Genomic DNA, 22,554 nt, shown 5'->3' on the forward strand with positions numbered 1-22,554 from the left:
GCCCGTGGACAACGGTTACAGCAAAATAACTTCACAGCTCTACCCATGCGTATTGCCAACGGCATTGTTGACCAATTGAAGTATTGAACTGATGCTTCTTGACACAACTACATCAAAGGGGGTCTCAGGATAGGAGAACTCCGTGTAAACCGGGCGGTTCAGACACGCCCTTCTCGTCCGCTGGACCGGAATGCAATTAATAATCATAACTGACAAAACCTTCCAGGCCGATTTAACGGATACCTTATGGCCTGATATTTGCCTAAGGCGTCGGAAAATCACCGCATGGATCTGTCCTTCTTGCTAGCTTGCTCAACTTCACCAACATCCCATCGCGTTCTCCCTACGCTCACTTCTATAATCTATTATGGCTGAATTTTTCTGATCCTGCCATGTGCTGCCCTATCCACTCAATTGCGTCTCGCTGCTTCTTGCTCGTCGACCAGACTTGATAATGGAGTTGATTTCAGGACGATGTTTCTGCGGCGAATTCAAGCCTATGCACAAATATAAACAAATCTATGCTTGTCCTAGGGATTTGTTTCTAACAATATGAAGAGCACTGCGCTGTAAATGTGTGCGCGTTGCACATGTTGATTTGGTTACATCCTAAAAAACCATCCCGCCGCCTATTTTAAACGTTAGCTCGGTTCAAACGCAAGTCAACTCAACCCAACACTTACCATCTACAACCATGTCCATTCCATTCAGATAGCTGCCCCCGAAGTCACTGCACAAAAGCACTATGGGTCCGGTCAGTTCATCCGGTGAGCCCATACGCTGCATGGGGTTGCGATCTTCCCACACGGCGCGATGACCTGCAAGTTGATCGCCTTCGTTTAGTACGGTGTCCATATACCCTGGAGATATTGAGTTGACACGGATGCCGTATCTAGTCCATTCGGCAGCGAGCGAGCTTCGCATCTGCAGTATGCCCGCCTTGGATACGTTATAAGCCATTTGCGGTTGCGGGTAATTCACCCGGTGGGCACTGATAGACGAGATGAACACGATGCGGCCCCCTGAGCCATCTGCAATCATGTGTCTTCCAGTCACAATATTAGTCCCTGTTAAAATTGTCTTATTCAATGGAGCATACCGTCCCACAGCCTGCGCCGTCAACCATGACCCAGTCATATTGACATCGGTAACCTTGCGCCACTCGTCAAATGTCATTTCTTCTGCTGACACACAAAGTGGGAGACCAGCAAAACAGCACAGTATCCGCAGCGGCCCCAGAGCGTCGCGCGCACTCTTCACAGCACGGTGTACATTCTCTTCGTTAGTTACGTTGCATTCCGAGATCACAATGCGCGCCTGCGGGAAGTCTCGGCGAAGAGCCGTGATCTGCAGCGATCCCTTGTGCAGTGCCGCAGGGAGATCTAGCAACGCGAGTCCGCTAAGTCCATGCTCTAGTAAAGCGCGTGCTGAAGCGAGAGCGAGCACTCCCGCACCCCCGGTAACTGCGACTGTTAGCAAGATTTTGAGCTGTTGAATTGGAGGCTACACTTACAAATAGCATTTCCGGATACAGTGAACCTCAGGCGTGCGTTCTCTGCTGGGGCATTGGTTTGCGGGAATGGGGCCGGTGGAGCAGTCAGTGATGCTCCCGCAATCTCTCCCAGCTTCATCCAAGGAATCCCAGCCATCTCGCTATTATTGATATGCTTGTGCTGCAGTTGTCAGAACAGTATAGAGCCGCTTTGAGTCCGTTGTGACGAGTGTGTTGCTGTTCTGGCGATGTTCCGGTTACATAAGAGAGATATGTATGGGGCGGGGACGGAGTGGGGTTGCTCGGGCTGCCCCTTTACGAAGAGTTCAACACAGTTCAAATTGAAAGATGATGGCTCCTTCTCTAGATGATACTAACTCCCGATCTTCCGGTTTTGGAATGGAAAATTTCACCGATCAATCAATATTAATAGGTTAGAAATCCCGAGGCAGCGGTCATGATCAGGTGACTGCCAGACGTGTGTTCACGATAGCTTCATTCTTCTCTGTTTTAGGCAATCCAAGCTCCAGAGTGATGCCAGCATGCTTCTTCCTGGTGATTTTAATTCTTAGTGTCGCTCAGATTTGGGCCAAAAATAACCGCTAGACCAAAAACATGGGCAACATTCTTAGTCTATACTGTCAATTTCCATCCCGACACCAGGTACTAATGACAGCAAAACATAGACCTTTCCTGAGAATGTTTGACGTTCAGCCTCGCCATCACCCCGACTCCTTATCCCGTCATCCATCATCCTGAAACTGAAATGCCTTCCCAAGTCAGGTGATCCCCGTGCGGTGAACCAAGAGTCAGGGTCAGCCCTTGGCCAGCCCGACCAGCAGAGCCAAGAACCAGACTGTCGGGTCTCAGCAGTGTGACAGCCCTGCTCGCCCCATTTAAATGGATACATCCCGCCAAATCACTGGAAACTTCTCACCTTCAAGAGCCATGGACGAAGACGAGATTGCGGTGGTAATTGCGCACTCTCCGGTCGCGAAGCATCACTAATAGTGACCGCTACGAATATCTAGGACCCCGACTTCCATGAAGTCGTAAATTCCTACGAACCGAGCGACTTTCGCTCGTGCGTCCCCCGATTCCTCAATTCCCCGAATCGCGGCTTGCTTACCTTTGTTGCACAGTGAGACATGCAGTCTGGCCTCGACCATCTATCGCGGGGTCATGGAAAATGGCAGACGGTGAGCTCTCCCAACATCAGATACAGACCAGAATCGCTTATACTCCGAACTAGATACCAGACAATGCGTCAGGGCAAATATTGGTACATACCCTCAATTGCAAGAGGTATTTGCAATGCTGACCCAATCCAGGGGCCCGTCAGACGATTTACAATTCGAGACATATGAAGCAGGGTGATTAATTCCAGCATGTCTACAATGGTCCGTACTGACCGCAACAGTCACTTGGTGGCGCTCGTCATGGACTCAGAAGCACCCAATCCGCTGTTGCAAGCGCCGGTCGAAAATCCAATGGTATCACTGGCCCTTGCCCAATCGTCGCGACGAAAGCTCGATCTAACAAAGGTTAATAAAAGCATATCCTCGATATCGGCACAGGGCGCGGAAGCTGGGCCGTGTAAGTCGATGGATTTTCGCGTCAAAGCCAGGTTGAACTAATGCACCAGTATCCCGTTCAGTGACGCAGCTGATATGTTTCCCCATGGTTGGTCTTTCTTCCCGTGGCTTGTGCTGGATACGCTGACCTCTCCCGCAGCCATTATTCGCGGTGTTGATCTCTATCCGCCACCTGTAGAGTGGGTGCCACCAAACTGTCTCTTCGAGTTAGACGACGTACTTGAGGAATGGACCTGGAAAGAGCCGTTTGATCTCATTCATATGCGGCTCATGCTAGGCGCCTTTACACCCGCCGAATGGGATTCTGTCTACAAACAATGCTACGAGTAAGACAGCTCCCCTAAAACTTCGTGTTAGAAAACTAAATAACTCCTAGTAACCTCAATCCGGGTGGTTGGCTGGAACAAATGGAAAGTGATTGTAACATCCTAACCGATGATAATTCGATTCCTGAGGATAGCATGCTGAACTCTTGGGGAGAGAATATCATCGGGTCCGCAGCAAGATCCGGCCGCCCCGTGGAAACCGTGGATACAATGCGATCCGCTATCGAGAACGCCGGATTTGTTGATATCCATGAGAAAGTGTATAAATGGCCGATCGGGATGTGGCCCAAGGACCCCGTCCTCAAGGAGGCGGGTCGTTTAAATCATCAAATGTGGAAAACCGGGCTGGAAGGATGGGCCATGTGGCTGCTCACAAAATTCGGGAACCCAGAGCCATGGACTATGGAGCAAGTTCATGTTTATGTAGCTAAGGCTCGAGCCGACATATTGAATCCCCAGCACCACGTCTACCACTACTCGTAAGTGCTAGCATACTTTGGTTGTCTGACCAAGCTGACAGTATACAGGCGAAGAATATGGGCTCGCAAACCCACGAATGAAGAAATAATTAAACCTCATACAACGATGTTTGAAAGACCGTTGTCTGAGGATCCGCTGATGTTGTCGCCAGCGCCCGCTGAAGCGTCGGTGACCAGGGACTTATCTACGCTGAAAATTAGAGACGAAGATCCCTTCTGAATTTCTTGGGCTTGATGTCGAAGTCAACTTCGGTGTGCCCGATCTTAAACCCCGAGTTGATAAATACTGCAGCGTTGTATGACCAATGGGACTCCAGTCCAGCGAGGTCCCATAAAGCCATGTTAGCTCTAGAGCATTTTAGACAACAAAATTGAATGTCTTCATGATACTACCCTATTTTTGAATCCGTGTCAGGTCGCACAGAATCTCGCGTTTCGTGCATTGTAGGGATCCCTCCCACATCCCATGCAGCATAAGCAGGGGGGAGAGGACAATATTATTCGTCTCTTACGCGGCTTCAAACCGTCTAACAGTATTCTCCTGTATTCTCTTTGAATGGCATTCTCTTCTTGGAAGCGAATTTGGATGCTTTTCCATTCCAATATATTCTAGAGACAGAGATCCGAAAACGTAATTTAAGAGGATTTAAAAACAATGGAACGAGCGCCAATGTTAATTTATCTAAGCAGCTACCATGCAATACTAAAGAAGGAAAAAAACCAAAATAGTACAGGTTCAAGCATACTAAGTAGTAGATGAAGATTGCCAAAAATGCAAAAAGATTGATTAGGCTGGGGTTCGATCCCAGGACCTTGTCGGTGTGAGCGACACGTGATAACCAACTACACCACCCAACCAATACTATCGAGAGAATTGCTTTTTTTACATTAGGAGTTCTGCTCTAAGAAGTAGAAACCAAAATGGATCAATTTCCGGGTTCCCGGAGGATAGCCAAGTCGGTCCCCAGGAGAGTCGCTTCGGGGTGTATCTCTTGGCCTTCTTGGGCACCACATCGATATATTGGAGTTTTCTAGAGCCTATCCTCTCGCTCTTGCGGCTACATAAGGTTGGAAAATATTGAAAAAGATCTTCGTAGCTGCTAGATTAGTGCCAATTGAGCCAGATCGGGTGCTTGCGAAGCTAAATATTCAGCTGGAGCGTCTCGGAACAGTTTATATTTGTTAATGATGGCTATTCTATGTACAGATAATTCCATGGTCGAGGAAGTCGTCTGTAGTCCGTTAAGCGACTCCGACAAGGGGCGAGTTGGCCATGTCGAAATTCCAACCCAAACCTCCAATCACGTAAACATCCCAATATTATCAAGAAAGGATTTCATGATATCGATCAATGATGCAATTTGCTGCTGCGGCACGATACCTTCCTGCCAAGAGATACCAATACTAAGCGTCCTCGCTGTAATCACGCTTACTTGGATCGCACTATCAACGGCAGAGATTGACTGACTGAAAACAATTCTCTGAATGCCTTCGTCGGGGGTATGGGTCTCCATGTTGAATGAGCCAAGATTGGATATCTCAAAGCTCAAGGATCGTGGTTTGCCGACCCTAGATTCTAAGAATGCCGGTATATTCTTCAGGTAGCGTCGCATGAGACCTATCCAGTTATTCTTGCCGTTGGTTTTGAGAAAGGACTGGAGACGCTGGGTTGATAGAGAAGCCTCACTCCAATTGAAAGACGGGCGGAAGTTAGGATTTGCGTTTTGCATACGAGAGTGGGTTTTGAAAGTTGATGTAACGAAAAGTCCCATCGGGTCATTGTTCCTAGCTTCACCGAGCCAGGGCCTAGTGGACACAGCGACTGCGCTTCGTAAGGTGGTATAATCAGGAGGCAGGAGTAGGAATAAACCATAGGAAACGAGCTCCTGCAGCAATGCTGTAACCGTTGTATTGTGCATTCTGCAAACTTCGATAATATCGGCTGTTCTCGAATGTAGCAATTGAAAAGACTTATACCGTGTTACCACGGGCATTGTGACATTGTTACCTGTCCAGAGACTGGGTTTTCCTCCTGATGATCGCATATGCTGATAGACCGCTTTCAGAGTATATGATATTGTCAGCGGCAGAGGATGCAAGTCATCAAAGGGAAGAGGAAGGGGACTGTATGCCGATCGCAACTTATTTCCAGCCGCTTTGATGCTCGAATATATCTCATCGTTCTGTGTCTGGTTGGTCAAGGCTGCGGCAAATCTTTTGTGAAACAGAACCCCAGATATGCCATCTCCGAGAGCATGGTGGAAAAAAAAAGTTGCAGTGAATTCAATGGAGTTTTGTCTATCAGCGATCCCAAAAACATGTAACCGCCACATTGGCGACTTTGGCGGAAAAGGAACGTTGTGCTGGTTTTCCAGGAAAGCATCTAGATCTTCAGGGTTGTTCTCGTCGATTGAGATGCAATTATCAAGGTCCATTTCCTCCATATGTATGTATAAAGGATTTGGCGAACATCCATCAAGAATGGTCACGGATAGATTAGGAGTCTGTAGAATCACTGACGCACATGCAGCGTACACGCGATTCCGAAAAGCCACGGCGTTATCACCGGATGGAGGAGAGTGCTGAACTTGATAGAAAGCAGTAATTCCAATGCTATAGAACATGGCCTTCTCATGCATAGCCAAATAGAGCTTCTCAAGGACCCCTATAAACGTGAAACCTGAATCAGTGATCCTGGATCATATGAGACCGGGACGGACATACCTGCAGGTCGCAGCGGTGAGGTCTCACCGGAACGCTGGCCCATAGTGTGCATTCGCCTCGATATTTGTCGAGACCCCTACTTACCTGCGATGGATAACCTTGGTGAGTATTAGGGTACAGTAACAATGACGACAGAAAAGCCGCGGGAGAAGCCACTGGGAACGAGGTGGTCGATGTCTTGGCATTAGATGCTGCACGTGATGAAAGCCGCGAAAAATAGAAGCGGAGCGGGCGCCAATCTTTACCAGATAGCCGGACTTTTTGTTCAATTTGGACTGTTTGCAAAAAACATTCCGATGATAGCTATGCAGGTGTTCTAAATATTCGTCATAACTATTTTAATATCAGGGTTGGCCACGTAGAAACACGTATATCCAGTCGGCTCTCAGCAGTGCGAACTACTGTGATATGAGGCTAGTGCAGATCAGGGAAAAAGCCGCATCATCGGAAATAAATTCTAAGATATTAAAGTCAATTGAGTGGGCTATCCGGAGGTCATCAGTATCGAACGCCAAGGAATGCATCCCAAAACAATTCTCCGTCCCCGCCACTGCTAGCTCGGTCATGGTTCGTCGCGTGAGGATTCTCAAATGCTGCTCTGGCGTTCTTTGTCCCAAAACTAGAATTCAGTAGTTCGAATTCGGAGGGGTCAGTAAGTTACAGCATCGACAAGTGCTTGACCTACAGAAAAACTTAAATGACAAGCCTTGTCATACCAGCCAGGCTGGTCGCTGCAGAAAATTCATTTCGGTACACTACATTTCCGTCCTCAGTTTCTTTGGTACTTCGCGTCCCTATTCAAGCGAGAGTCTGTTTTGATGAAAATATAATTGGTCGCAAAGCACAATGATTGACGCCTTGCTTTGGTGTACGGGGTCTGGCGTCTATCAGTGCTGTGAACGAAGCGTCCGCCAGATTCTATGGCCCTCTGTACAGTACCAGCTCGGACTGGCTGGCTATGAGAAGGCCGTAGGTCCAAATCATACGTCCACTCTCAATACAGTGAACAGCCTAGCCGTTGAGTGGGTATCTCAATACCTAATCACCTCGCCGTCACGAGGGTTACTTCTTTCTCAACCAAAGGTCTTGCCTCTTAGGGCAAACTACGAACTAATTCTGAAAGGTATTACTGCATGCAGGGTGGTGGAAGATGTTATTGAACCAGTCAAGAACGCGGGCACAACCACGCTGCAGTCATTGCAATATAGTCGGCTATAATGGAGTATTCGGTAGCCTTTTCCTCTATAGATGGCTTGGTCCTAATCGTATTGGGACTAGATTCATTCCAATGCTCGTATGCAACTACTGTTAGAGCCAGGGGTAACTTTACTTCGGTCGGCGACATTACCAAACATCGACAAGTCATTGGACTCCGTAGCATTCGTAGTTACGTACCATACCAGGCGGTACAGAAAATAAATAAGCCTTCCCGCTAGTCCAAACAATTAAATTACCCAATCCACCACGTGCACAAGCACGTGTTAACGGTTGGTTACAGGTACACCAACCGCTTCACACGAGGCCTTCGACAGTCTCTTCCATCTGTTCCATGTATTCCACTAAGCCCCAAGACGCTTTTCAATTGGTTTTTGGGGTATAGGATCTAGGGACCAGCACGGTCAAGCCTCACGCCTCAGGGCTTAGGGTCCAACGGCCTAGTATGGGAGTGAGCTGGGACTAGAAATTGACCTGATCATCCGCTTTTATTTCCCTTTCCTCGTTCGCATTCTATCATCTCATTAAAACCAACCATGCCTTCCATCATGAGCACTATGAGAGCTGCGACCGTGATGGCCTTTGCTGCTACTTCTCTGGCGGCTCCCCAGTCCCAGTGCAATGCCAACACTGCACCTATCCAGATTCGCCTAGCTTATGCCGGTGACACTGGCATGGCCGTCAGCTGGAATACCAATGAGCAGTTGACCACCCCTACTATTTACTTCGGTCGAAACAACGGAAAGCTCAACCGTGTCGCCTCTTCCCAAGTCTCTACCACCTACCAATCCTCCGCCACCTGGAACAACCATGTTGTCATCAAGGGTCTAGAGCCCGATACTACCTATTACTATCAGCCTCAGTGCGGTAACGAGACCTACACCTTTAAGACCTCCCGTCCTGCTGGTAAACAAGTCGAGTTCAACTTCGCCATGGTCGGTGATATGGGTACATTTGGTCCCGATGGTCTCAGTACTACCGTCGGAAAGGGTGCTTCCAACCCTCTTTTGCCCGGCCAATTGACCACCGTCCAGTCTCTGGCGGACTTCAAGAACAGCTATGAGTTCATCTGGCACGGTTCGTCGTCCCTATGCAAACAATCTCGTATTTTCATATGCTCATGTTTCTATAGTTGGTGACCTTGCCTATGCCGATGCTTGGATCAAGGAAGAGACTAGCGGATATGTTACTCCTCTTAACGAGACCGATGGCGGTGCCGAATACGACAAGATCCTCAACGACTTCTACAACGAGATTGAGGTACTTTCAAGCACTCGCCCTTACATGGTTGCCGCTGGTCAGTTTACCTTTCATCTCTAATCATTCTTGCCATTGCCCATATAACTGACCTTCATTCCAGGAAACCACGAGGCCAACTGCGATAACGGAAGCAACATGGACATCTGCCCCCCTGGCCAGCTGAACTTCACTGGTTATCGCGCCCACTGGAACATGCCCTCCGCTGAGTCTGGCGGTGTGGAGAACTTCTGGTACTCCTTCGACTACGGACCGGTGCACTTCGTTACCTTCAACACCGAGACCGACTATCCCAACGCTGCTGACGAGCCGGGTGGTGAGGGAGATGAGGACGCTGGTCCTTTCGCTCCTAGCGGCACCCAGCTTGCCTGGTTGAAGAAGGATCTCGCCTCCGTTGACCGCAAGAAGACCCCCTGGGTTGTTGCTGCTGGTCACCGCCCCTGGTATGTCAGCGCCCCTGAGTGTGTCGAGTGCCAGGCCGCTTTCGAGCCCATCCTCTATCAGTACGGTGTGGATGTCGTCCTTTCTGGCCACAAGCACTTCTACGAGCGCCATGCCGCCGTTTGGAATGGTACCGCTGAGGAGATCAATGCCAACCCCACTTACCCCTGGTACATTGTCAACGGTGCCGGTGGCCACTACGACGGCCTGGACAATCCTGCCACCCCCTATGTCCCCACCTCCCGCAAGGTCGTCTCTGTCTATGGCTGGAGCTTGTTCACCGTCCACAACAGCACCCACTTGACCACCCAGTTTGTTGCTAGCGGCAACAATACCGTTCTTGATATTGCCACTTTGGTCAAGAACCACTAGTCCTAGATGCTCTCGAGCAAAGAGCTGTATCATTATACTGACTAAAATAAATGGAGCCCCTGTTTAGTGCTGTATCTTGTTTTTATGGCTTCTGGGCAGGGTTGTGTACTTAGTTCTTTGTATATTTTCTCAATAGGAATCACAATTTTTACATTCTTGTGCATTTCGAATTTATAGGGTTGGCTACTGGAATAATAAAGAGCCGATGTTGAATTACAGGAGAGGTTAGGGGAGATCTAGCATCGCTGAATAACGCAATTGTGTGACTAGTAATGAAGGTGTGTATGTTGTGTGGCGGGAACGGAGAGCCAATGCTATGAGGTAGGACGGAGTACCTGTCCCCAAATGTCAGACCCTCAGCAGCGAGAGCGGTTGCACTCATATACTTTCCAAGGTTATGAATAGAGGGTGTATATATTTCGAGCCTACAAGCTGCCCCTGTCTACCGGAACGTAAGTGGTAAACATCTACGCAAAGGAGTCATAGAAATGCAATCCATGAGCGTACCTTTTGCATAGTGGGTCAGCAAGTTAATTTTAGATGCAAGCTTTAGAGCACTTGTATAACAAACTAAGACTATACAAAAATAAATGTAAACCTCTTTGGCTCTTTACCAGTATGGGAATACGTTAAGGCTAGATATTCTGGGCTCACGGGTAGCTCGAGTTTGAGAAGGATAACAACTGCGTCCTATGTGGCGGGCCGGTCAATTAAAGACATGCCTTCACAAGGACCGAGAAACAGTTGATCATTAGTGATAAGCGCAAATGCTGGATATTTCGGATACTGATGACCATATTCCGTGTAAATAACTACGGTCCCAAGGGGATGTAAGCCAAAATATAGTCTCATTGCTACTTTCATTTCCAGCGATGCAATGTTGGAACCTGCGTAAGATGATTTGCACCTTTGTTAGGCGGAGATAAGCTGCGACCCTGGCGTTGGTATATACCTATGGATATTTTCTCCTACTTTGCAATCGCCCTTTTTATTCATCTGGCCGAATAACTAACTATCGCGATCGATAACAATAAACCGGCTTAGAGCACGCCATCTACAGGGGCCCCATGTGATTGGTGAGATGACCGCCACTGTGGGTCCGACAGTCCCAACCTGTCGATGATATCAGCAGTCATGGATTTGACGTTTACTCTTCTTTTGGGAATCTCACCAACTATTCTTCTGCCCTATGGAGTATACACCAGGTGAGCCTGAATTTCCATCATAACCCGCCCGCCAACACTCCGATGGCCACGCGTTGTCTCCACGCCCGACCTCTAGAAGCTCATCTAAACTAACCACCGAACTAAAAAGCTTATGCGTGGCACCCCGGCCCCAACGCCTGACGCCTGAAATTAAATTATCTCCCAGTTTCCCCGTTACCTGCTGCCTCGTGGGGCCCGCCCACTTTTTTTTTTTATCTCTACGCATCTTTCTTCCTTTTCTTTCTCTCCCACTCTCTTGATTGCCAGAGCTGAGGGCCCGACCGTGAAAATGCGGTCGCTGACCCGCAAAGCAGTCTTCGCTCTAATCGGCACTCTCGTCTTCATCTTTCTCGTCTCCACGCTCAATTCAGGGTCGCGACACACCTGGTTTCCACACTCGGAGGGCTCTTCAACCCGTGATTACTGGGACTGGGACACCAGCACGAGGTTTCGCACGCCGCATGCCAAGCAGTCGCATATTGCCGATGTCGATATCTGCGATTCTTTCCCCACAGACCGGCTGGCCAGCGTCCAGGTCGTTTTGAAAATCGGCGGATCCGAAGATCCCGAGCGACTTGACGTACTCACCTCCACAGTCACCCGCTGCATCACCAACCTGCTCATTGTCTCGGATCGAGAGGCGGTGCTCAACGGCCACCGGGTCCATGATGTACTCGCCGACCTACCGCCGTCGTTCCGAGCCAAGGCGCCTGATTTCGATCAATACGAGGCCCTCCAGCGGGATGATGGCAGTTTCGAGAGGGCTGCGGGTTGGAGGCTAGATCGCTACAAGTTTCTACCAATGGTCGAATACGCGAAGCTGTCAAATCCGTCTGCGCAATGGTTTGTCTTCCTGGAATCCGACACCTACTTTTTCTGGGACAATTTATTCCGGCTGCTGGACCAGTTCGACCCTGACGTGCCTTTGTACTTCGGTTCTCCCTCACCAGGCCATCGCGCTAAACGCGGGGAGGTCTCCTGGTTCGCCTATGGAGGGGTCGGTTTTGTTCTGTCTCGCGCCGCGGTAGATAAGCTGGTGCATCGGCCAGTTGGGTCAAGCGGGGAATTCAAGCTGCCATCTTTGACGCTGCAAGATGAGCAACTGGTTACGCGTGAATGCTGTGGAGATTCCGTTCTCGGATGGACACTGTTCAAAAAAGGAATCAAGCTCTCTGGCTTATTTCCTATGTTCAATCCGCATCCCCTACACGGCATTCCTTTCGATGAATCCTTCTGGTGTCAGCCAGTAATCAGTTTGCATAAAACGTCATTGACCGATATGGCGGGATTGACGAAGTGGGAGAATAGTCGGGACCGTACAGTAAGTCTCCACTCACTGAGTGCTCTCTGCTATATGTCTAACCGTGCCTTTTAGAACCCGCTCCTCTACTCAGATCTGTTTGAATACACTCGGATGGGCGAACTGGCCGACAAGGAGGATTGGGATAACGGCGAATGGGGTGGATTTCAAGACCCATTAGAGTCACCAGCTCACAGATCCTTCGAAGCCTGCCGGTCAGCTTGCCATGACCATGACCACTGTCTGTCCTTCACATACGACTCCACAGGGCACTGTGTTTTTGTACCAACCATGCGCCTCGGCCTGAAGAAGCTGGTCTCCCCGGAGATCCGCTTGTCGGCAGGATGGGACAATGAAAAGATCAACAGCTGGACAGCTTCGCATCAGTGCCCACGGCCTCACTGGGTGAAGCCAAGTATAAAACGAATTTTTTGATTCTCAGCGGCCGGCGTATCTTTGGAGTTTGGAAATATGGCGTTTTATTCGTGACATGTTGATATTGGAACATACGGACAGATACCCCTCGCATTCGAGATATACGTTCTATCTGAGACTTCTTTTTTAAATTGTAGTAAATGTGTGGAGCATCCCGAAGTATTTACCAAACCATCTTAAGATTAAGAAATATAATATTATATGCCAGTCTGCAGAAGTCTCGAATGCAATCAAAGATGATTTGGGTACCCTTTGGGGATTTCCCCCCAGTCGAATTACATTGCGATAGAAAACAGATTCTTGTGTATAACAGAGATAAACCATACGCAACTGCTCAAATGCTCGCTAACCCCTCAGTACTAGTGGTAGTCAATGTACAGATTCCCGGGGGACTTTACCCGGTATGTATTAATATAATTCTTTTGAACAATTCGAAACCCCCATTCGCCTCATGACCCCAATTCATACGTTGGTCTCATATTCACTTTCCCCTCAGAGCTTAGTTCAGACATGGGCTTGCCGCCTAGCTGCTGAGGAACCATCTGCCGGCGGAGGACACTCCTACCATCAATCTCCGAAGATGGTTGTCCTGGAGTCGCAGCGCTCAATTCAGCTCTTGGTTGTTTCCTAGAACGCGCCCGGAAAAAAAAGATCCCAAGAACGATTACAATGATCGCACCGACAGCCACCCCGACACCAATTCCTGCTTTTGCGCCAGTCGATAGGCCACTGGATTTCGAGGATGAGGTATCCGTGGATGGTGGTAATGGTGGGCTCACTTGGTCTGATGGCGCCGTGGATGTTGTAGATGGGGCAGTTGTACTTGTGCTTGTACTTGTATTCGTACTCGTACTCGTACTCGTACTTGAATCGGATGGCGTAGAGCTAGCTATACTCGAGCTAGCGGTTTGGCTGACTTGACCACCCAGGATTCTCGGCGAAGGGAGCGAAAATGTACCGTCCGAACAACAGTCAAATTGGCCCAAGCTCTCGGTAGGGTTATGGCAGCAAAACTTGGTTAAGCCGAGATCGCAGGACCAAATATAGTCAGCGCTCGAGGATGTGCCTTTCACCGACAATTATTAAGCTTTCAGAAATTGACTTGGAGGGAGCATATTGTCACATACTCGTACTGCAGTGGGTAAAACAGTTCTTGTAGCTTGAATCCTGGCACGAGGAGGTATAATAAAGGCCGGTGTAGTTATACGTTGCCCCGTCGGGGAAGGTAGTCTGCGAGCCGTCTGCATGATTGTTTTTGTCTCGGCACAAACCATTATCCATGCATGTGTCCGCTGATGGACAGCAGAAATTCGAATTCGGGCATGAGACGTCACCATTGGCTATTGATCCATCGCGATAGAAGCAAGAAGCGGAGGCGGAGACGAAGTGCAAGACGCCGACAAGTAGATAAACCCCAAATTTAGAAATCGCAGGCATTTGAGGGCGACATTGTAGTTGGGGATTTTGGAACCTCATGAGATGCAACCTGTTGAAACAAAAACTCCGTTATGTGGTCAAGTCAAGTCCAGGGCAGGGAAAACAAGTTTGCTTTAAAGTCACCAGCTTTGGCGGGGCCTGAACTCGTGCCGGGGGGCCTGAATCACCCGGTGTGCAGCTTAAATCGGTCATTGGTACGCTCGGAAGTTTCGCTTAGCGTGCCGCTCTCGACGACTGATTCGGTTTACCCCTGCTCTACGAATGCCTTCATCCAATCATGTTTCGTCAGCAAGATTGCGATTTGCAACAACTGGTCCCTGATTCAGAAAAGCCCATGAGATTAAATTTCATTGGTTTTCACGGCTGCAGGTCGGGGACCTAGTGCATAATAATCGTCAGCCCGAACCCTCAAAAAAAGATTGACAGGAGACAGGAGACAGTGACGGGTTTGTCGATCCAGCCTTGAACAGAACCGTAGATCGCGCCCATGGGCTTGGGTTTAGGGGGATATGCTAGTTAGAGAAGATTTCCAATTGACTTAGGATGGACTCCCTGTCTTGGCTAGATAAGAAAAAGTAGAAATATCAAGGTTTGACAGTCCAAAACGTCTCCTAGGACTAAGACCATTGAACACACCACTCTACTGTAGAAATCCAGAGTGCATAGGACCTGCACGTGCAAAGTGATGCCTCAGGCCACACGTTCACCTGTCCTGCATGTTGATCGGCAGGGTTTCCCCAGATGCAGATGGACCAGCCGCCATTGCCCTTTTTACTCGTACAATACAGAGAAAATCAAATTTGAACGTTCGTTGCCCCTGGGCACTATCTACGCCGAGCAATCCTCAGCCGAACCCAATTCAATCCATCTCCAAAAAGGCATTCCTTCATCAAAGGTTGACGGGCGTCCACGTACAACCCGCGTTATTCATTTCATCAGGGAAGGAGCGGTGTATGTAGAACCGCCCTGGCTCTTGTTGGAATACATGTAGCTGTTGGAGTTAGAGTAGTAGTACGAGGCATCCCTGGTCCAGTCGTGTCAGTGCAGACAGCCAAATCAGTTATCTAGAGAGCGAACGAGTTTACAAGTTCGAGTTCGCCGCATTGGAACCGTAGTCCCGAGCGCAGTAGTGGCTCCCCTAGCGTAGGGACATAGGTCCTACTCGGAGTAGGGGAGTCAAGTAGCACTTAACAGGCTGTTGGTGCCGGACTCCTTGTAGGAGTAAGGGTTATATTGGTTGTCCTGCGGCATACTGGATGAGGGACTTATGTGGGTTGTGATGGTAAAAGAGGTTGGAAGATGAGGAAAAGGGATGGGGAAGAGCGAGAACGGAATAACCAAAACAGAAGGGCTGACAACATCAATGGGGATCTATACACAAAGCAGGCTGCCGTTGGTAGACAATAAGGTCAACGTCTACAAATTTTCCTTACAAGATATCACTATTACTACACTGGCAGAAAGGACATTGACTCAGTAGACATTGCATCTGCATATCAAAACTATGAAGCACCATGGCAAGCCCATATCCAGCGCCTATCAAGAAGCATTCAAAACCAACAACACAACTCCGTAGGCTCAGGGGCCTTGAGGGAGAGGGAGACCAAGCGGGGCTTCACACCTCTTCCACATTCTTCTCCAGTTGGAGCTTCTTGATACGCAGCTTGAGGGCAGCCACATCATCTTCCAACTCGCCCAGAGCCGCAAACAGAACAGCGAGGTCATCAATGTCGTCGTAGTTGTCCGCATCCTTGCTCTTACGAGCACTCTTGGTAGCCGACTTGGGGGTGGTGGTCTTGGATGATTTCTGAGCCTTGCTGGGAGTGGCAGGAACCTCGAAGATGACTGATTCAGCAAATGGACATGTTACTCTGGCCGAAGCAATACTTACCGAAGCAACCTTGCGCTTCTGGGACGGGGAGGTCTCAGTAGCAGCCTTCGGAGTGGTAGCACTGGCGCTGGTGCCGAGTTTCATGGCGTGGTTGAGGATGAAGCGTGGGGTGCTGCCATTTTCATCGACTGGCCGATATTAGCTGAGGCGTAAGAGCTGGGACATTTCAGAGTGACTACGTACCGAACGAGCATCTCACCTGGTGCCCATGATAGAAGCAGTTCATGCAGGCGCCTTGTGCCAGCAGCCTCTTGCCATCATCCGCAATCACACACGAGGCGAATGTTCCGCTGCCCGATGCACAAGAACGGCACCACGACGCCCTGGGAACTTCAAGACCAGTGGCCTGGCCCCAAGCAGCGCGAACCATGATGGGGGTTTTCAGCTCATGCGGCCTGCCTTTGTTGTCAGACTTTCGGTACTCCAGAGAACGGACCCAGTCTTTGTCGGGCAGCCTGAGCGCACCAGAGGCGATCTTGGACTCGATCTGAGCCAGGAGGGTATCCGAGATGGACTGCGCGTCCACTAAGTATGGCAAGGACGTAAGCGAGGCGCATTAGGAACAACAAAGCAGACTTACCATGCTCCTCGCCGTCCGTCGCACCGTTATTGGGGGGCGAGGGCGAGAGCGACTCATCCTTCACTTTCTTCTCCTTAGCCATGATGAGGGACAGGAAAGAGATACAGAAACACGGAAGATGAAGGCGAAGAAGGGTGGGGAGAAGGGTGAGTGGTGGGGGAAGAGGAAGGTGGAAGGAAAACAGAAGCAAGAGGAAGAAGAAGGCAAGAAGGAAAGGTGCGTTGTGTGGCAGGCAGCCGAGAGAGGTGAGCGAGAGGAAGATTGTCGCTTGGGAAAACACCCCAGTGACGATGTTTATGATTTCCAACAAGTAAAATTCATGCACCCAAGTAAAAGTAAAAATCCCACGGGACCTGTTCCAAAACGCCAGCCAGATATACATATGTACATGGTCGTCCACTCATAGCCAGCGAGGCTCACAATTCTATACGAACCACAAAAGGGAATATCACATCGCTACCCAGAGATGCTAGCGTCTGCCCTAGATTGGGAGTCGATCAAGCTCGGATTCATTGTCGTCGTCGTCCCGCGGCCTGACAGGCTGATAAGAGCCGCCAGAGTTGGAATGTCGGCTTCGCAGACGGCGAGAGATGGCGCAGTAAACGCCAAAGAGAAGACAGCAAACCGCGAAGATACCGATCAGGACCGCACCCCAGTTCCGAACTGAGGCGAAGATCCCGCGCGGCTTGGCCGAGGCGCGTGAAATGACATCCGTCATGCCAATCACTTCGCCGTTGATATTGACGGCGCACACGCGCAAGTATGTGTCGAGATCTGGGGTCACCAGGGGGATCTCGGTCTCAAAGGTGGTGCGAGGGACTTGGTTAACGGTTTGGAAGGTCATGTTGGATAGATTCAAGCCATCCCACTTTTCAAGACGCCACGTGGCCACCTCCGTCGCACCATTCCAGCTCACGAAGACGCTGTTGCCGGCGAACGCAGCGTCGGGGATGGTATTCGGCATGCCGACCCAGTCGCTTTTGGTCACCCGGTAGGAGACGATGCGGCCAAAGGAGAAAAATGCCGATGCACCGAAGTGCACGTCACAGACAACATCTCCCTCTATGGTAAACTCAGTGAAGGCGGCGCTGTGACCCCATCCGACAAGCACATTCCCGGTATCCAGTACCTGAAGGTTGCCCTGCGACGGCGTCATCAAGGCCTGCGGATGGTCGTATGTCGTGAGCAACTTGACTTGCCGTGCTGGAGCATCGATCTCAACCATCATACCATGGCTGACTTGCGTAGGGTCAGAGTCATCCTCAACCTCATTGTCAAACAGAGATATCGTGTTGGGGCCTCGCCAGCGCGCGTCATGTTGCCAGTGAAATTCCACTTTCGCATCTTTGGATGCATCTGAGAATTCATTTTGTGTTCCACCGAGGTTCCAAAGAACATCTCCTGTGTTTCCGTCGACGCAGGTAATGGAATGGGTATGCCGACCCGAAACCAGGTAGCGGCCCTGGTCATCCTTGTCCACGCTGTTGAGGTGGATATAATCGTAGCCAGCCGTGCGTTCGTGCCCGCGGTCTCCGAGTGGCTCGTAGCTGCTGTTCGGCGGGAAGAAACTGGACGAGCGCCACTCAAAAAGCAGTTCTCCGGTCGCGATGTCGAGTTCCTGAACAATCCCGTCGTAGAGCCACCCGTGCTCGGGTCCTCCAACGGAGGTCAGGTCGGCCGGGATCGGTTCGTAGATGATGATCAAAGCCGTCCCGTTCGGCGTGATTTGGAACTCGTGCAAGTCACCGTCCAAGTTGCCGGCAGGAGACACGACATATCGCTGCGTGTACGTCGAGTCCAGCTGGACAGTAGTTAGCAACCCGCACGAGGACTCCGGCTGCCGACCGAGTTTCTTACCATATACCATGAACCACGACCATGAGCATCCTCTTCGTCTCCTTGCCAATATGTCAAAAAATCCTCGCCTCGATATCGTTGGACCCGAAAGTCCTGAGTGGTACCCCATTGGTGCCTGGTCCACACCAATTCTCCCCGAGCATCTAAGATCATCGGTCCGGGGTACGCGACGGAATCGCCTCGCGGCGCAATGAACGTATACCGGCCATCACATTGTGCGTCTGGAGGAGAGATCTGAACGACCGGCGAGTCTTCATCAAACGAGACGTAGCTTTGTGACGGACCAAACCCGTGCACCCCCAGATCGTACCAGCTCAGATCCGTACGAAAGCGAAATCGGAGGATCTGCGGTACCACGAAGAGATATAACAGAAGGAGCCCGCCCAGGGCCGCGACGATTGCGAGAATACAGCGGTATGGAGAGCGCTTCTGAGGGCGACCGGCGCGATGCTGCGGCCGACGCCAGGAGCTTAGGCGAGCAAGGCCGGAGAAAGTCCGCCAGAACATGGGCGCATTGCGGACTGGAGAAGGAAAGGGGGGTTGCGGAAGGGAGAGTGGACGGGAGAGTGGAAGAGAGGGAAGCAGAAAGAGGGCCAATGCCGAAATTATAAACTAGCCCCATCCATCCCCCGCGAGGGCAATGCCTAATAATCTCTCTGTCTCCGCCCATCCACCGGCGTCACTCCTTACCGGCGGGGACTCTTGGCTGTACGCTGATTCGGCCGCCAGCCGGCATTCCAGACAAGGTTCGCCATCTGCCAAGGACAAAGTGGGTCGAGAGGATGCGCGTTAAAACCAAGCGAAATGGCATGCGATGCGACGGATTTACCTAAAAGCTTGTGCGTTTCTTCGCTTTGGCTCCTTCCTCTCCTTGGTCCAGGGGCAGATGCGGCGCTATCTCGTCTAGTCGGGGCAGAAAGCACCGACCGCGCGTCCTACGATAGTGTGGCGGGCGTGGCGTCGACACCGCGAGGTGGGACTTGGTTTCCCAGTTGGCCCAATCACTGCACGGCGACGCATCAGGCCAGGTGCCGGTATCCGTTGAAACTACCTTAGTGGCGTGGAGGGCATCATACAACAAGCATTACCCGACGTGAAAAGAGCTCGATCGTCACCAGATTGGGAATGCGAAACGAGAACGAGGGGCGGTTTCAGGGGAGGCGGTGGCATAACGATGGCTGTAGGTCCCCCCCTTGCCCGTGTAGTAAACACTACCTAAGACAGACAGATTGAACGCGCAATGCGACTGTGATCAAAACCGGCTGAACGATCGGGTGGCGCCCTCAGACTAGGCCTAAGCAGGGTTCAAGCTACCTCGCATTCTTGGCACAAGGGATGAATCCACTCCAGATAAGATGGCAGCAGACGGGGCACGTGATGGGAGTTAGGGTTCGTGCCGTGTATGGACATCCGACCGAGTATATACTGTTGTAGGGTCTCAGATTGCGACATCGACCGAATCACATACAGTTCCGCCCGTGAGTCCTCGCTGACAAAATATATCTCTGCGTTTGCAGCTTCCATGTCCAAGTGGCTGAGCTGGGGCAGTTCAAGTGCATGAAATGCCTGCTATCCTCGTCCCCTTCACTCTCCATCCCACCCTCCATGTCGCATCATTCCCCTCCTCCACCGTCGCTCTCTCCAATGAATCAACCACGAGGCCGTGAATAATCATGCCTGGAGGGGAAGAGATCGTCCTGCTAGTTCGGGAACACCAGACCCAATCGGGCAGGTACCAACACCACGCGCCAATAAAAGTCCGTGGAAGAAACCAGCTGCTGAAGAATAATACACCCACGCTCTCCACCGGCGGTTGTTGGGGGTTCCCGGAGACCCCTGGCCCTTTTTCAGCCTTCGGTCTGTCCCCGCTTCTTCGATCGTTCTCCACACATCTCGAGATCCTTCAGAGTCTCTGGAGCTTGATCCGCCATGGTGGACAAGGAGACGGAGGTGATCGCGCAGGATGATCTGGACATGCAGCGTCTGGGCAAGGCCCAGCAGTTTAAGGTGTGGCAGCAACCGTGTGGGGATAAACGGGTGGCGCTGACCAGAACCAGAGGAACTTCCGCTTCTACTCCATCTTGGGCTTCACCACCACGCTGATGGCCACATGGGAGTCGATTTTGCTGTGTGTTGCTCTTTGTCTCGCACGTAATGCGTTTCTTTGACATGTTGTAGCACAAGTACCTACGGCTTGATCGATGGGGGTCGGGCCGGCATGCTCTATGTGTACCTGACCTCCTTCATTGGGTTTTTCGCGGCAGTCATTTCCATGGCCGAGATTGCGTCCATGTACGCTCCTCCTGCTGCGCATACCGGCTGAAGCTAACCAGGAGACCAAGCGCCCCGACCTCTGCTGGGCAATATCACTGGGTCAGTGAATTTGCCGGTCCGCGGTTCCAACGCTTCCTGAGCTACATTACCGGTAGGAGGTCATTGTTCCGGAAATATTTTAGCATTAGCCGGCTAATCGCAAATAGGATGGCTGTCGGTGGTCGGCTGGCAGACCGCATTCGCCAGCATCTGCTTCCTCTGCGGCACATTGATCCAGGGTCTGCTCGTCTTCAACTATTCGGATCCGTCGGGCTGGGTTTATGGCTTTGAGCGGTGGCATGGCACACTCTTTACCATGGCCATCGCCATCGTGGGCACGCTGGTCAACACCTTCGGTGCCAAGTTCTTGCCACCATTGGAAGGTGTCATTTTGTTCCTCCATTTGGGGGGATTTGTCGCAGTCCTAGTTCCGATCTGGGCGATGTCTCCGTCCACCGCCTCTTCCCAGGAGGTCTGGACGCAGTTTACGAATGGGGGTAATTGGTCTAGCATGGGTCTGGCATGTCTGGTAGGCCAGCTGACTCCCATCTTCTCATGGACCGGTATGTTGTGTTCCGCAGAAAATATTTTAGCGAGCTGACAACCACCATGTTCACAGGCCCTGATGCTGCAACGCACATGTGTAAGTCCGTGCCACAAGAATTTTTCAAGTTCGCGACTGACGATTTTCCAGCCGAGGAGGTTCAAAATGCCGCTTTGATTGTTCCGTGGTGCATGGTCTCGACCGCGATCATCAACGGCGTCCTGGGATTCGTGATTTTGGTCTCATTGCTGTACAACATGGGCCCAATGAAGGCTGTCCTCACGCCCGCTAGTGGCTTCTCCTTTATCCCAGCCGTTCATCACGCCACCGGCTCCAAAGCTGCCACAAATGGCGTGGCTGCGATCATCCTCGTGATGGAGGTCTGCAGTGCCATCAGCATTCTAGCAACCTCTTCCCGGCAGACATTTGCTTTCGCGCGTGACAATGCCCTTCCTTTTTCAGCGGCGCTATCCCGCGTCAATCGGCTGGCGGGGAGTAAGATTCCCGTACTAGCCGTGCTGGTCACGACTGTCGTCACCATGCTGCTGAGCTTGATCAACATCGGATCCACTGCTGCCTTTAATGCCATTGCCTCGGTGATGGTAGCGGCTCTTTTCACCACGTATATTCTGTCAATCGGTGCTCTGATTCGCGCACGTTTCCAGTCCGGTGGTATTCCGCCATCCCGATTCTCTCTCGGGAAATTTGGGCTTCCACTCAATGTGTTGTCAGTCGGGTATCTTATCTTCGCCATCACCTTCACCTTCTTCCCGACCGCGTACAGACCGACTCCTGTGACAATGAATTGGTCGATCTTGGTGTTTGGATTTACAATGCTTTTCGCGGTTGGAACCTATTTTGTCCATGGCCGGAAGATGTACCAGGCGCCCGTCATCCACGTGCACCGGGGCTAGCTGCTCGCCATCTTGCATGCTTCGGTGTTTATTACTTTATTTTTTTTCCTCATTGCTCCTGCACAGTTAGCTGATGCTTTATATACCCACCAGTCAGTGATATTGGCTACTTAATCAAGTATATCTGACACAACATTTTTATCAAGTCTCTCGACTCCAAAGTAGCTACCCAATGCA

At 50.8% G+C, this 22,554-nt stretch overlaps 8 protein-coding genes across 8 annotated transcripts; 4 read left to right on the forward strand and 4 right to left on the reverse strand.

Moving 5' to 3' along the window:
* Window positions 1-609: 609 nt before the first annotated feature.
* Window positions 610-1,649, reverse strand: N7474_007524 (oxidoreductase, short chain dehydrogenase/reductase family; the record flags this gene model as incomplete). The annotated part of the gene is made up of 4 exons (XM_057198934.1): window positions 610-629; window positions 684-1,045; window positions 1,100-1,463; window positions 1,514-1,649. The coding sequence occupies 4 exons, from the start codon at window positions 1,647-1,649 to the stop codon at window positions 610-612; spliced, it is 882 nt and encodes a 293-aa protein (XP_057052374.1).
* A 743-nt stretch (window positions 1,650-2,392) lies between these two features.
* On the forward strand, window positions 2,393-4,112 carry N7474_007525 (uncharacterized protein; the record flags this gene model as incomplete). The annotated part of the gene is made up of 8 exons (XM_057198935.1): window positions 2,393-2,464; window positions 2,524-2,576; window positions 2,635-2,691; window positions 2,824-2,865; window positions 2,913-3,088; window positions 3,227-3,413; window positions 3,464-3,892; window positions 3,941-4,112. The coding sequence occupies 8 exons, from the start codon at window positions 2,393-2,395 to the stop codon at window positions 4,110-4,112; spliced, it is 1,188 nt and encodes a 395-aa protein (XP_057052375.1).
* Window positions 4,113-5,193: 1,081 nt separating this feature from the next.
* Window positions 5,194-5,811, reverse strand: N7474_007526 (uncharacterized protein; the record flags this gene model as incomplete). Its single annotated transcript, XM_057198936.1, has 1 exon — window positions 5,194-5,811. One exon carries the CDS (start codon window positions 5,809-5,811, stop codon window positions 5,194-5,196), a length of 618 nt encoding a protein of 205 aa, XP_057052376.1.
* Window positions 5,812-8,367: 2,556 nt separating this feature from the next.
* On the forward strand, window positions 8,368-9,901 carry N7474_007527 (purple acid phosphatase family protein; the record flags this gene model as incomplete). Its single annotated transcript, XM_057198937.1, has 3 exons — window positions 8,368-8,908; window positions 8,964-9,128; window positions 9,192-9,901. 3 exons carry the CDS (start codon window positions 8,368-8,370, stop codon window positions 9,899-9,901), a joined length of 1,416 nt encoding a protein of 471 aa, XP_057052377.1.
* Window positions 9,902-11,395: 1,494 nt separating this feature from the next.
* On the forward strand, window positions 11,396-12,841 carry N7474_007528 (uncharacterized protein; the record flags this gene model as incomplete). Its single annotated transcript, XM_057198938.1, has 2 exons — window positions 11,396-12,427; window positions 12,482-12,841. The coding sequence occupies 2 exons, from the start codon at window positions 11,396-11,398 to the stop codon at window positions 12,839-12,841; spliced, it is 1,392 nt and encodes a 463-aa protein (XP_057052378.1).
* Window positions 12,842-15,893: 3,052 nt separating this feature from the next.
* On the reverse strand, window positions 15,894-16,831 carry N7474_007529 (DUF3716 domain-containing protein; the record flags this gene model as incomplete). Its single annotated transcript, XM_057198939.1, has 3 exons — window positions 15,894-16,297; window positions 16,353-16,694; window positions 16,750-16,831. 3 exons carry the CDS (start codon window positions 16,829-16,831, stop codon window positions 15,894-15,896), a joined length of 828 nt encoding a protein of 275 aa, XP_057052379.1.
* A 399-nt stretch (window positions 16,832-17,230) lies between these two features.
* N7474_007530 (arylsulfotransferase family protein) lies at window positions 17,231-19,113 on the reverse strand (the record flags this gene model as incomplete). The annotated part of the gene is made up of 2 exons (XM_057198940.1): window positions 17,231-18,550; window positions 18,607-19,113. The coding sequence occupies 2 exons, from the start codon at window positions 19,111-19,113 to the stop codon at window positions 17,231-17,233; spliced, it is 1,827 nt and encodes a 608-aa protein (XP_057052380.1).
* Window positions 19,114-20,535: 1,422 nt separating this feature from the next.
* On the forward strand, window positions 20,536-22,377 carry N7474_007531 (uncharacterized protein; the record flags this gene model as incomplete). Its single annotated transcript, XM_057198941.1, has 6 exons — window positions 20,536-20,613; window positions 20,664-20,734; window positions 20,785-20,898; window positions 20,949-21,031; window positions 21,087-21,482; window positions 21,539-22,377. 6 exons carry the CDS (start codon window positions 20,536-20,538, stop codon window positions 22,375-22,377), a joined length of 1,581 nt encoding a protein of 526 aa, XP_057052381.1.
* Between the last annotated feature and the right edge of the window lie 177 nt (window positions 22,378-22,554).

Source organism: Penicillium riverlandense, assembly GCF_028828495.1.
Source record: "Penicillium riverlandense strain IBT 135883 chromosome Unknown utg000006l_segment0_segment0, whole genome shotgun sequence".
NCBI lineage: Eukaryota > Fungi > Ascomycota > Eurotiomycetes > Eurotiales > Aspergillaceae > Penicillium > Penicillium riverlandense.